This window comes from Stomoxys calcitrans, chromosome 4 (genome assembly GCF_963082655.1).
Source record: "Stomoxys calcitrans chromosome 4, idStoCalc2.1, whole genome shotgun sequence".
Classification (NCBI taxonomy): Eukaryota; Metazoa; Arthropoda; class Insecta; order Diptera; family Muscidae; genus Stomoxys; species Stomoxys calcitrans.
Window position 1 is genome coordinate 180986006 of NC_081555.1, and position 13554 is coordinate 180999559.

Sequence of the window (13554 nt, forward strand, 5' to 3'; positions counted from 1 at the left end):
GATTTTTTGTTTTTGTGTCAAATAGGGTTTTAGTTTCATTGTTTATCGGTTTATTTATTAAAAGGAATTTACATACAATTGATACATACAATCAAGGATTATAAAATATATGGTTGTTGTTTGTTGCTGTTATTGTTGTTATTAATTTGTAAATATATGCATATAAATAGTACAACTACTACTACTACTACTACTAACACTACTATGACTACTATTGGTACAGTTATGGTTAGGTGGGCCTTTTTTACAATTACAATAATTAGTCAAACTCTACTTTCGATTTTGTTATTCATCAGTGGTACACACAGTGAGAGAGAGAGAGAGTGAGAGAGGGAGAGCAGTTAGCAGGCTTTGAGGCATAAGTGGAGTTAGTCGGGCCTTAGTCTACGTTTTAGTTCAGATGTGTTCATGCGAGCATCCAATTTGGTGGGGTAACATTTTGATTGGTCATCCAGAGCAATAGAGAGAGTGAGAGAGAGAGAGAGGTATGGATGGGAGCATTCGTGAGATTCGTGAGAGTATAGCCGAAAGGAAGTTCCATTTATTGCCATTGCTTTTTATTTTGGTTAGACGTTTGTTCTTAAACCGTGCTTGTGTGTAGTCCGAATTCAAGTCAGTTCTGTGGTAAGGGGTAGTAGTTCTACAGGAGAGTAACAAGTGTGGATGGAGTTAAGAAAGTAGTGCAGCCCAGTACTGTTGTGAGTTGCAAAGTGTAATGTCAAGGCTCAATTAATCAGTACACTGTCGCTTTTTGTGTCTTTGGTTCATTCCAATGGCCACTGATTAATTGGCTCTGAGTTGCAACAACTTGAGGAATATTAAAAGTGGGTAGGTGGGTGGGTTGCGAGGGTTGTGTTACTTGGACTTTGTGTGGTCGGGCAGTTGGTAATTCTGCAAATTCAGCATTCCTCTTTTCTTACCCTGTTTTGAAGCAGTGGTAGCTGTCGTGGCAATATGATCGGACGGACCGAGCAGAGAGTAGTGTTTCTTAATGCATGGTTCCTCGACCACCTCCTGCAGAGGCAACTGCTGATTGTTGCTCTGATTGTCGGATATAGTCTTTTTGGTGATGGTGGTTAGTGAATCGTGGTTAATAGGAAATATAGAATCGCTTGAGTTGGTTTTGTTGGTGGTGGTGGTGGTGGTGGTGGTGTGGGCTTTTGGTTTGGTAGTAGTAGTATGCTGGTTATCTGGGGAACACATGTTTCCATTTACTTTCACATATGCTTAGGCTTATGTATGCGTACCTGGTTTTGGCACATCTTTCACTGGTGGCTTGCTTGTTGCAGTCCGGCTGGGAGTGGTCGTGGTGGTTGTGCTAACCGTCTTGCCGGGAGATGGCGATTTAGTGCCGCGAGGCGAAGGGGACGATGTAATGCGTTCACTCACTACCACCGTTCGACCTCCCACACTTCTAGGCGGAGTCTGACGTGTCACTGTGGTCGTGCTAACACGACTGGTTTCACTGTCGTGTGAGCCTTCGCGCACCTCACGCCTAAAGGTCTTGGTCGAGGAGACACTTGAACGAGGTGTATGTCTAGGTCCGTCTGTACTGGTACTGTCACGTCTGGTCTGGTCAACGGGCGAAGAGCTCCTTAAAGAAGCAGCAAAGGCACGATGGGCTGCATCAACTTCCTTCTCCTTTTGAATGATGCGTTCGGTTGTTTCCATAGTGGGGGTTGGTTTTCTGTTGGTAGGGGCGCTGGGCGACGGTTGAGTTTTGGTTGGTGACATTTGGGGATGGCCAGCGGTGCCGCTGGGCCTATGAGTGTCTCTGGCCGAGGGAAAACCCTGAGTGGAATAATCCGGTTGGGACTTATTGGGGGATCTTGCAGATGGAAATCCCTGTGTTGAAAAGTCACGACTAGGAGATGGTCTTCCAGCTGCAGGATATTCAGGTTGGGGTATTTGATCACCTCCTGGTGTAGTCACTGTGTATCTATCGGTAATGTATTCCACATCTGCAGGCATAGAGCGGGGTGTGCCCCGAGGCAATGGTCGGCCATCGTCTCCCAGTATTTCAGTTTCAATGATACGCTCAGTATTGGTATTGTATTTTGTCGAGTGGGTTTTCTGAGAGGTTACAATCACATCGTCATCATTGGGGCCAGGGCCGGATGATGGATAGACGGGTGTCGAACCGGGTGCTGGGGCATAGCCAGGTCTGCTAGATGGGTAGCCGGGTGTCGAACCGGGTGCTGGGGCATAGCCCGGCGCAGAACTATGAGGTTTTAGCTGACGAATATCCGTTTGGGGCTCTCTTGCCGACGGGAATCCATGGGTGCTAAAATCCTGAGTGTTATTTGTTTTGTTAGTGACATCCGTAATTTGCTGATAGCGGTTGTCATCGGTACTCCTGATATCGGTCTCAATGATTCGTTCCGAATTGGTTTGATGCTTAACACTGCGTTTCTTTTCCGAACTGACTATGATAACTTCGCCATCTTCGGTGGGAATGCGCCGCTCCGTGATGCTTGGCTCGTATTCACCTCGGACGGGCACCAGGGTTTCTTTGGGTGGAGAAGTCATTCTTTGCGAAGGACTACTCTGATTGGGACGCATTTGTTGAGGCTGTGGCCTGTCGGTGGCAAACTCCTGGGTGGGCTTGTTGGGTCTCACCGAGGGAAAGCCATGCGTGCTGAAATCGTTGGTGACCGCCTGAGGTCTATCGGTGGCAAACTCTTGGGTTGGCTTATTAGGTCTCACTGACGGAAATCCATGAGTGCTGAAATCATTGGTCACAGCCTTTGGTCGCGAACCACTCGGTGTACTGGGAGAGTACCCGTCATCATATTCCTGAATGGTCTCCGAAGTTGTCTCAGTGGAGAATTTCCTATTGGAAGTCTTCACCGTAGAATACTTTGTCTCCACGGAGTCATCGTGAGTGTAGCGATGCGTGTTGTCGACGTTGTCGACAACATCATCATTGGGACGCCGCAGCCTCTCCGAAGGAGCATGGCCCTGATAGTTTTTTGGCTGCTCTTGTTGGTGATGGGTTTGTGAATCACGTCTCTGAGTGTTCTGATTGGTAACCGTTTGCCGGGTGTTGGTGGTATGCTGGACCGGAGTTGAAGAAGAGGTAGGGGATGTCTCTTCGGTTTCATATCGCTTGTTGCGAACAATCGTTCCATCTGGCAAGCGTTTAACGGTAGTGATCATCTTCACATTGGGCTTAGGATACTCCACTGTATTTGAAATTATTTCGCCTGGCTGTGCCATGAGATGCTGCACATGCCTCTGATATTCCGGAGAGGCCTTGTCCATATCGACATAGCGCTTATTTTGCTCATGCGTCTCGTTGGTCTGAACATTTTGCGAAGTGTTGGTTTCGTGGCGATTCCGATTGTATTGTTCCGTTTGTTGGGTGTACTGCTGTTGATCGGTGGCACGTCTCACTTCTTGCGGTTCATACTGTGGCTCGTATTGCGTTGGTTGAGGATGATATTGAGGTTGCTGTTGTTGTTGGTGACGTGGTTGCTGCTCATACGGGTACTGTGGTTCGTGTTGCATACGTTGTGGGGGTGCTCCACGATTTGAGTCCATTAAATACTGGGGTTGATGATGACCGGCCACCGGCTGACCATTTTCATACTCCGTAGTAGAGGACGATTGAAATACCTTGGACGAGGAGGTCGATGTAGACGAACTTGTGCGTATTTCAGTGCGTCCAGAATTCTCATCGCCAATGACTACCTTCTCCTGCAAATGGGTTTTGCTACTTTCAGAAGCCTGCTTACGGAAATTCTTGTCATCACCCTCATGCATGGCCGATGAACGTTGTTCATTGCGTCCCTTGAATTCGGCGGTGCCGCCATTAATGTTTTCCACACCTGCAACAATAAATTATGAATAAATTGAATTAGTCCCATCCAGTTTTTTAAGGGCGCAACTACACTGGACCTACCGTCTGTGGTTGCTATGGTCTCGGCGCGGAAACCCCTACCATCGGGTGTTACTTCTGACGATGATTGCACATTCCAGCCTGTATTGTTGGGATTGTTGAGGGCCATCGATTGAAATTTCATTTCCGTGGGACTCATCGAATCACGAATTTCCTTCGATTTCAAACTCTGGAAACTCTGATCGGCCAAGGACTCCCCATGACTGGGTGCCAGCGGATCTTTACCGAATCCAGCAACTCTGTTATCAGACATGGCGTCGTATTGATAAAGATCTCTCAATCTGGATTCGCGTAACTTGTACAATTGGGATCGTATTTCCTTTTTGCGATTTACGTCCTCGGATTGCTGCCACTAAAATGAAAAAAAAAAATAAAATTAAAATGAATTGTGAATACAACTGCTGGTCGGTCGCATTTGAATAAAGATCTTAGACTAATGTTTTTCATTACTTATGAAATTAAAGAAGCAAATTTGCACTTTTCGTGCAATTGAATAGAACTACACAATACAAAAATTAGGCGTAGCGTCTCCGTTGCCTCTGCGTGTCCTGTTAAAGCGCCCTGGAAGATGAGATCCATTGAAGGAACCAACAACTACCTAGTAATCTAATCATCTTTGCTTATACCCTACACCACTACTGTGGTACAGGGTATTATAACTTGGTGCATTTGTTTGTAACACCCAGAAGGAAGAGAGATAGACCCATTGATAAGCATACCGATCGACTCAGAACGATATTGCAATAATTTGGTCATTTGTTAACCGATTCACACGAAATTTGGCAAAAAGGATTCCCTTATGAGTCCCGGTATTGCCATTGAATTTTATAGAAATCGGTTCAGATTAAGATATAGCTCCCAAATATATGCATCTCCCGATTTTCACTTTTAAGGCCTTTGCTAACCCATTTATCAATCGATCGTCTCAAAAATTTGCACAACGTACATATTGTAGGAGCCATAGAGTAGGGCGCCTACAATATGTACGGATTTTGATAGAAATTCTGCATATCACATTTAAGTAAATTTTAAATTCGACGACTTAGCCTGCATGTCCAATGTGGTGTAGGGTATTGAAAGGTCAGCTTCGCCCGTCTATAGCCCGTGCTTACTTGTTTTAATAAACAATCCTTGTGAGAATTTTTTTTTGTTTATTCGATGGCTTAGTTATTTTTTTTTTTTCGAAAGTCTAGTTATGCCATCATTTCATTTTCAATGGAATATATATTCAATGGAATTTATTTTTTTTACTCCCTTCCATCGCTATGCTCCTCATGATATGGTTTTATATGACAAGAAACACATATATAATGCACCTAAAAAACCACTCTAACGATACGACCTATTGTTGCAAGTATTTATAATCTTATTCTAAATTCTATTAATCATTTTATTGTGTTCATAAGATAAGATGAATGCATATAGAAAATATTTTTTATTTAAACTTTTATATGTTATCTCAAAAGTACTTTTATCTAAAGCTCAAACAACAAATTTAACTTATCTACATGCAGAGAAATAACTGGAGTAAAAGTTTTCGCCAGGCACCGCAACCCAAAAGAGAACAAGCAAAAGCGTGCTATGTTCGGTCGAATCTTATATACCCTCCACCATGGATCAAATTTGTCGAGTTCTTTTTCTGGTATTTCTGTTGTGCTGCTTCAGGCTATAGACCCATTCAGACCATATTTGACACGTATGTTGCAGGTCATGAGAGAAACCGTTGTACATAATTTCAGCCAAATCGGATAATAATTGCGCCATCTAGAGGCTCAAGAAGTCAAGATTCCAGATCGGTTTATATGACAGCTATATCAGGGTATGAGCCGATTTAGTTCATACTTAGTACAGTTGTTGGAAGCCATAACAAAACACGTCATGCTAAATTTCAGCCAAATCGGATAGGAATTGCGCCCTCTAGAGTAAAATAGGGAGATAGGTTTATATGGGAGCTGTATCAGGCTATGGACCGATTTTGACCGCATTTTAAACGTACGTTGGTGGTTATGGGAGAAGCCGTTGTTTAACATTTCAACCAAATTGGATAATAATTACGCCTTCTAGAGGCTCAAGAAGTCAAGATTCCAGAACGGTTTATATGTCAGCTATATCAGGTTATGAACCAATTTGAACCATACTTAGTACAATTGTTGGAAGTTATAAAGAATAACGTCATGCCAAATTTCAGCCAAATCGGATAGGAATTGCGCCGCATAGAGGCTCAATAAGTCAAGATCCCAGATCGGTTTATATGACAGCTATATCAGGTTATGAACCGATTTGAACCGTACTTAATACAGTTGTTGGAAGTCATAACGAAACACGTCATGTTAAATTTCAGCCAAATCGGATAATAATTGCACCCTCTAGAGGCTCAAGAAGTCAAGATCCAAGATCGGTTTATACGGCAGCTATATCAAAACATGGACCGATATGGCCTATTTAGAATCCCAACTGACCTACACTAATAAGAAGTATTTGTGCAAAATTTCTAGTAGATAGCTTAACTCTTTCAAAAGTTAGCGTGCTTTCGCCATACAGACGGACGAACGGACATGGCTAGATCGACATGTCATGTCGATCAGTAATGTTGTATATATACTATATGGGGTCTTAGACGAATATTTTGAGGAGTTACAAACAGACTGACGAAATTAGTATACCCCTATGCTATGGTGGAGGAATGAACTCCGCCTCTTGTTATATAGGTAAAGATGGTAGAAAAAAAAAAGACGTTCCAAAATCACGCACCAATGTTGTCGCTACAAGCGTGGATGATCTGGTGAACACGTTTTGCTGTTTCCTCTTTCCTACAAAATGTGTATGTATACCAACCTTAGGTCTAAATGACTCTCAAAACATAGTATGTACATAGCCGGCTGTGGGGCAATGTGGTAAGGCGTTTGTAAACATTCAATAGAATGGATGGAACACAGGTTCGATACTCAGCATTCAGCAGCGAAAAAAAAAACATTTTGCCATCTGTTAAAAAAAATGTGCACAAGGCGTTGTCATAATGTGAACAAGTGTGGACGTTTCATTCACAAATACATTTATTGGTTTATGAACATTTGTGGTTGATCTGATAACATCTGTTTATTGACTCACTTTTATAAAAGAATGTAGTTTTTTTATCGATGTAATTTGTCTATGGGTGTAGAACTTAAGACACCAGCATCTGTAAACAGCAGAAAATGTTTGCTGTTTTATTAAAAAAGGGGTAGGGGAAGTCAAAAGTTGGGAGTTGATGACTATATGATATCTGACACCTACTATATATGTACGAATTAAGACCTATATCTTATTTTGAACCAATTTTAATGGACCTCGGCGGAGGTTTTCAGATGGGTTATAAAACAATAACTCTCGATTTTCGACCAAGGCGATGCATACATGTATGGAAGTTAAATATTAATCTGAACCGATATTTATAAAATTCAACAAAAATGTCAAGAGTTATAAGAGAATTTTTTATATCTGTCAATTTTCGTAACAATCGGTTACAAATGACAACATTATTGCAAATTACTAAAAATTGAACGAACATATATAAGGAAACTATGTCTAAATCTGGAAGCTATATCTTAATCTCAACCAATTTCCTCGAAATTCGCCAGTAATGTCGAGAATCGTAGAAACATCCTTCCTGTGAAACGGTTAATAAATAACCACATTATTCCAATATTAGTCCAAACCGGAAGAACATATATATGTGAGCTTTATCCAAATCTGAACCAATATTTTCCAAATTCAATAGGCCTCGTCTCTTGGTTAAAGAAATGCCTGTGTCAAATTTGGAGATGATCGGTACTTTGTTCACAAATTAGCATGGGCAGACAGACGGACGGACATAGCTAAATCGAATCAGAAAGTGATTCCGAGTTCACCGGCACACTTATCGATGTGTGTAGCTCTTTTCCTGCGGGTGTTACAAACAAATACACTAAGTTAAAATACCCTGTATTACAGTGGTGGTGTAGGATATAATTACTGCTGTTCCATTTACGGCAGACTTTTGGTTGTTACAGCAAAATTTGGTGCTACTTTTACTAACATATTTCTGTGAGCGTATGTTTTGTCTATGTATTGGCAATGTTTAGCATGCGAACATCTCGCTTCTCTTTTTAAAAAAATTACAATGGTGTACCCTTTTTCCGGGTGTATGCCTATAGAGATCATTAAGAGCATTTAGCTGCTTTAATATTTAACTTCAATCACCTTAGTTATGATGGATGGGGTTTGGTAGCTACGCCCTTAAATGACTTTCTCATTTTCAGCTTTAAGAATTCGTACTCTTCGGCCATGTAGGTAGACCTTTGATAATACTGTTTGTTCTTGTTCTTCTTTCGGCTTCTTGGACAAACGGCGCGGCGCAATGCAGTATTTTCAAATGGTGATATCATTTGAAATTTATTCTCTCAATAACATTTATCATTGTTATTATTTTTATTTCTTATTCAATTTAACACTTAAGTGGTAAAAAGCGAAGGTATGTAGCGACTCGCTGGCTGACTGACTTATGATTTTTTTTGTTTTGGAGGTATATGCATACCGCACTCTGTTTGAAATGCTTAAAAGCAAAATAGACTGTTGCCGTTTATTTTGAGATACGTTATTAGTTTTGATTACTTGGACGGGAATTGTCTTTAAATTAACTCGCCTACGTATATAAATAAAAACTAAAACATAATTGACGAACTTTAAAAAAAAAATCTTAAATTTTTTGTTCATTTCGCTGAAATTTCTTAAATTGGACTTTCAAGAATGAACCCAAAAACAACATGAGAAACAAAAATTCCCTTTGCTTATTTGTAACCTACACTTCAACAGCATTGCTTGAACAACCACATTTGTAAAAAGTTGTATTGGGCCTCCCGAACAAGTTCGCTCAGAATTTTAAGTGTCCATTATCGGATTCTGATTGGTTTAGTTATCCGTTTGGAGATTTTTTGTGATGGGATGGACATGCAGACATTTCACCCCGAGTTGGGATTACTAGGTTAGGTTAGTTGTAAGTGGCAGTCTGCCATCAGACTCACTAAGACGTTTTCGTCCATTGTGATACTACAGGAACAGAAGAAGGAAGATGCCTTCTAGTTCCTACCGTTGAACCATCCAGATCGCTTTAAAAAGCCCAGTAACCCAGTAAATCAGACAGGTTCTCAAAGAAATGAGAACCTTCTAACTGATTTTGTGTTCAGAAATACGTTCTATAGGGATTTAATGGCTGCCTGGATGTCTGAGAAGATATTTATGCCAATCGCCGTAATGACATTATTTCTAAGTTATTCCACCACTTCCTTAATTGCAAGGATCTCCGCTTGATACACACTGCAGTGGTCGGGTAACCTCTTCGATATGACCAATTCTAGAACTTTAGTTTGGAACCATCTGTATATACTTCTCTTACCAGGGATATCGTAGTTACAATCGGTTCAGTCGGCTCAGGTAGGGTGTAATACACATTACCTGGAACATCGGATATTGTATCAAGTATAACACAGTTTCCGTGGCCGCCACATGACCAATGAGAAAGCACCCTTAACCTCACGGCAGTGATCCCTGCAATTTGGGTAGCCACAATGCCCAGAGGCGTAAGAACCATTAAATTCAGTGCATCAGATGGTGTCGTCCTCAGTGCGGCTGTGATGCACAAACAAGCCATCCTTTGGATCCGGTTAAGTATTGGTGGACTTTAAAAGCGCCGTCCACCAGACCACAACACCATATAGCATAATAGGTCTGACAACTGCTTAACATGACACGCGGTCTAAATCCCCAACTTTTGCCAATGGCTCTCTTGCAAGTGTGGCCTTTCTTGCCCTTTCCAAAATGTTGGATTTGAAGTTCAGTTTCCTGTCCAGCAAAACACCCAGGTATTTTGCGATTTCTGTAAATGGAACATTCTCTCCACCCAAGGAGACAAGTTCCACTGTAGGCAACTTGTATCTCCTGCTGAAAAGAACTACTTCTGTCTTGCACGGTTTTATACCCAGACCACTTTCGGTAGCCCACTTTGCTGTTGCACGTAGAGCTTCCTGAAGTATATCTCTTAGAGTGCTGGGAAACTTTCCCCTAACCGCAATTGTCACGTCATCAGCATGCGCGAACACTTTTACACCTTTTTCTTCCAGAGACAATAATATATTGTTAATGGCTATATTCCAAAGTAGAGGGGACAATACACTTCCTAGGTGTTCCTCTGCTGACCCATCTTTTTAGATTCACAGATCCTAATTTGTTTTCTTATTCTAAATACATTTTTCTTAGAGTAACATATTGCCCTGATCACACGTGACCTCCCGGTCACCCTGTAATAAACAAGTTTTTTAAATATTTATAACAGTTGTGGCCGACTTTCAACTTTCTATTTTCTATTTTTTATTTGCTATTATTGCCGCACCCATTTTTGATGTTTTCACTAACAAATTTCTCCCTCCACTATCGGTTAGGTATAGCTACTAGAGTTATCCTTTACTTGTATACTGATCATAATATCTTATTGGATTTATTAAGGATTTTCATAAATGACAGAATTCCAGAACCTGTTGTTGCAATGGATTTGAAATTTCCGTTTCTTACCGGATTCCCTCAACACAATAATCTGTGTCATCTGTCAAAGTGCCATTATTCCAACGATATGGAGTGTTAATGATGTGATTGTGTGTGGTGGTAATTTGTTTATATTTACCGTCATAACTATGACAGTTTATTTATTGGATATTTAATTTATTTTCTATTAGAAATCTATACCTTACAATATTTTGTGTGTAAAAACAAATTCAAACACGTTTGTTTTTTTTTTTTTTATTTCGAGATGAGTAAACGTGTCAAAATGCTAAAATAAACCTCTTATGCCAACAATGACTAATCAAACCAAACATGTATGTACATCCTAAATAAATTGTAAGGTTTTTACAGCAATACCTCGATTTACGTCGTGATTGGTTCCAATTTTTTTAGTTCCCATATAAATTGATATCAAAATATGATTTCTCGAGCCCCAATAATTATTATACTTTTATTTCTTCTACATAAATATAAACTGATTTAGTCACTACCAATTGTTAGCAGAAATTTAATGTTTAAGCATAGCTGGCAAACTATCGATAATCGCAACATTCGATATTTTTAATAATAAATATCGATACGGTCGTTAATTTCCCATTACCTGTATCAAACGAAAATGAGAAGTAAAAATCTGAAGATCGATTTATACAGAACCAATATCAATGACCGAATAAAGTCAAAAGTCATTGTACAAAATGTTGGTCCAATAGGATGAAAATTGCGCCCTCTATAGGCGCAATGTAAGTGATATATTCAGCTTCAAATCGCTTATTTTGGTTTAATTTTGCAAAAACACTAACTTTGCCGATAGTATCGAGGGGAAAAATATCAATCGATATCCATACAAAAAAATAAAATATCAATAGTATCGATAGTGCCATAGATATTTTGCCAGCTCTATGTTTAAGGGCTTTTACGACATAAAAGTTTCATATACACATACACTTTTCCCTTTTTCATTGACAATTGAAGCCCAAGAATGACTCATGACGCCTGTGGAACGTGGCGTTTGAAACAAGTATTTGGATTTGGTTAAGCCATTGATTTACTATATTGGCATTATCTATTAAACACGGAAATTTGCATAAGAATAATACCTAGCTAGTATCCAAATATCCAGGAAATTTAAGCAAATTTCACAAAAGAATTACGTATTATGAAGGTAGATTGTTCGTTTATACTTTAAATACATCATATGTGAGTGAGCACAGCGTTGCTCAACAGGTTTCACGGCAAAGTGTTTCTTGTGTCATTATCAATTCTTATTTTGTACATACTTTCTTTCATAATCGTCGGCATCATGATCATCACCATCATGATCATCAGTATCTTTAACACCTCTCCCATCAATGCAAAGGGAATACAATAACGAAAAGCACAAGAACACCTCAGACTCTACAGTTGATACGAATGAATGTGTTTGTGTTTTTTTTGTTTTTATTCGAATGTGTTTTGTGTGCTTTTTTTAATCTTTGCTAAAAACCAATTTGCCAAATGACGTAATTCCTAAAGATAGTATAAATATTAAGTGTGCATGTGTGTTTCTCTTGAAGCCGGCCAGTCAGTCAAGCAGCCGGCTATTTGGACAGGCAGACAGACTATTTGATTTAAGTACCAAGAATTGACATAACATTTGTAGACATATTTGGCCTACACCCCACCATCAACCATCGAAGGAATGACTCTTCTTCTGAATGTTTGAGCTCTTAAGAGTAATTGCACTTGAGCAACCCAATGACAGTAGGGGTCATCTGTGCAAGAGTAATTCCTCTCTCTCTCTCTCTCTCTGTTTCTCTCTCTCTCACTTCCACACACCCACAGAATCTCTTTGACATGCCATCGCCAAACGGTAGCAAATAGCAGTGAAGATCCTTGATATACTCAAATTACCTTAATTACTATCGTGACATTTCGAGGTCATTCTTTTTCACTTTCCGCTGTTGCCGGCGTCGCCTGCGCTGTTTAATAATTTCTATGATTTTGTTTACGGCAGCAACACAACAACAAAATGTATAGCAAAATTTGTATTTAATTGCACTTAAATTTTTGATTGCTCTGGCTGACTGGCTTCGTTGGCGCTGAAAGTAAAACTCGAAAAGGTTGCACACCAATACAAATTCACACAGGCACACGCAAACCGAGGGTATATGCGAAACAATCCAACAAACAAACACCTGTTAGTTTGCAAACACACTTTTATAAATATGTGTTATTTTTTATTCAACTCTTAACAAAACAATAACATTAGAGTCATCGAGAGATCACGTCACCACTTGATAGTGAAGCGTTTTTTTTAACACACAAAAATGAAAATAGTTCACAATAGATGGCTGTCTGGCTGGGATGTTAAGTTAATTGTTATGAAATTGCTTCTCTTTTTTATTGGCACACGGCAGCCGCAGCCAGCCAAATGCAGCGGCAGCTTCGAAATGACCTAAGTGCGCCCACCCCGCCGCCGCCACTGTCTCATCCAGTGAAATTGATGATGTCGATGGTGATAGTTGCGCCGTGATAGCGGAAAGTGAATCTGTGGGCGGCATCTCTATTTTCATGATACAACTCCATAAAAGGTAAACTGCCACTAATTAATCATGCCAAATAAATTATGATGAATGTGGTGATGTGGTGATGGTGGCTAGTACTTACTCTCTTGCAAATTAAATAAAATTTTTGTTAATTTCATAAATCATTTCTTGCATCCGTTCGTGTGGCCCAAGGCCATTAACAATCAACGAATTATTCTCAAGATGGAAACCGACAGGTGACATCATATGCCGAAATCAAGTTCACAAATCATTATTAGATATACACAAGGTTCTATAATTTAGAGCCAATTTTGTTAATATTTTAAAATGTGAGTTGTAATTAAATCAAATTTAACATCAAGATATGGTAAGTAAACCGAAATGTCGATAATTAGAACAAAAGCAATAATGATGAAGCGGGCGAACACTTTCAACACAGCAAAAGAAACTCGCCAAACTTAGACCATTGTAATAATTGAATTGGCAGTCAAAAATAGTTTTCGAATGTTTTGTTTTTCTAATATGGACAGCTGCTGTCAAAACATTAGCAGTGCACAA

The 13554-nt window shown here is 39.9% G+C and overlaps 1 protein-coding gene across 11 annotated transcripts in view; it reads right to left on the reverse strand.

Moving 5' to 3' along the window:
- LOC106082989 (smoothelin-like protein 1) overlaps positions 1–13554 on the reverse strand; it is a 117914-nt gene that overhangs the window by 61830 nt on the left and 42530 nt on the right. For 9 of the 11 annotated variants that reach the window (XR_009397961.1, XR_009397962.1, XM_059366629.1 and 6 more), the window contains 3 exons: positions 3905–4253; positions 1248–3830; positions 921–1190 (listed from right to left, as the gene is read on the reverse strand). Coding sequence is in view for 9 of the 11 variants with exons in the window: in XM_059366629.1 (XP_059222612.1) it covers positions 921–1190; positions 1248–3830; positions 3905–4253 (3202 nt within the window). In the remaining 2 variants the exon portion in view is untranslated. The remainder of the gene's footprint in view (positions 1–920; positions 1191–1247; positions 3831–3904; positions 4254–13554) is intronic. The other 2 variants (XM_013245768.2, XM_013245775.2) reach the window with 1 other exon arrangement.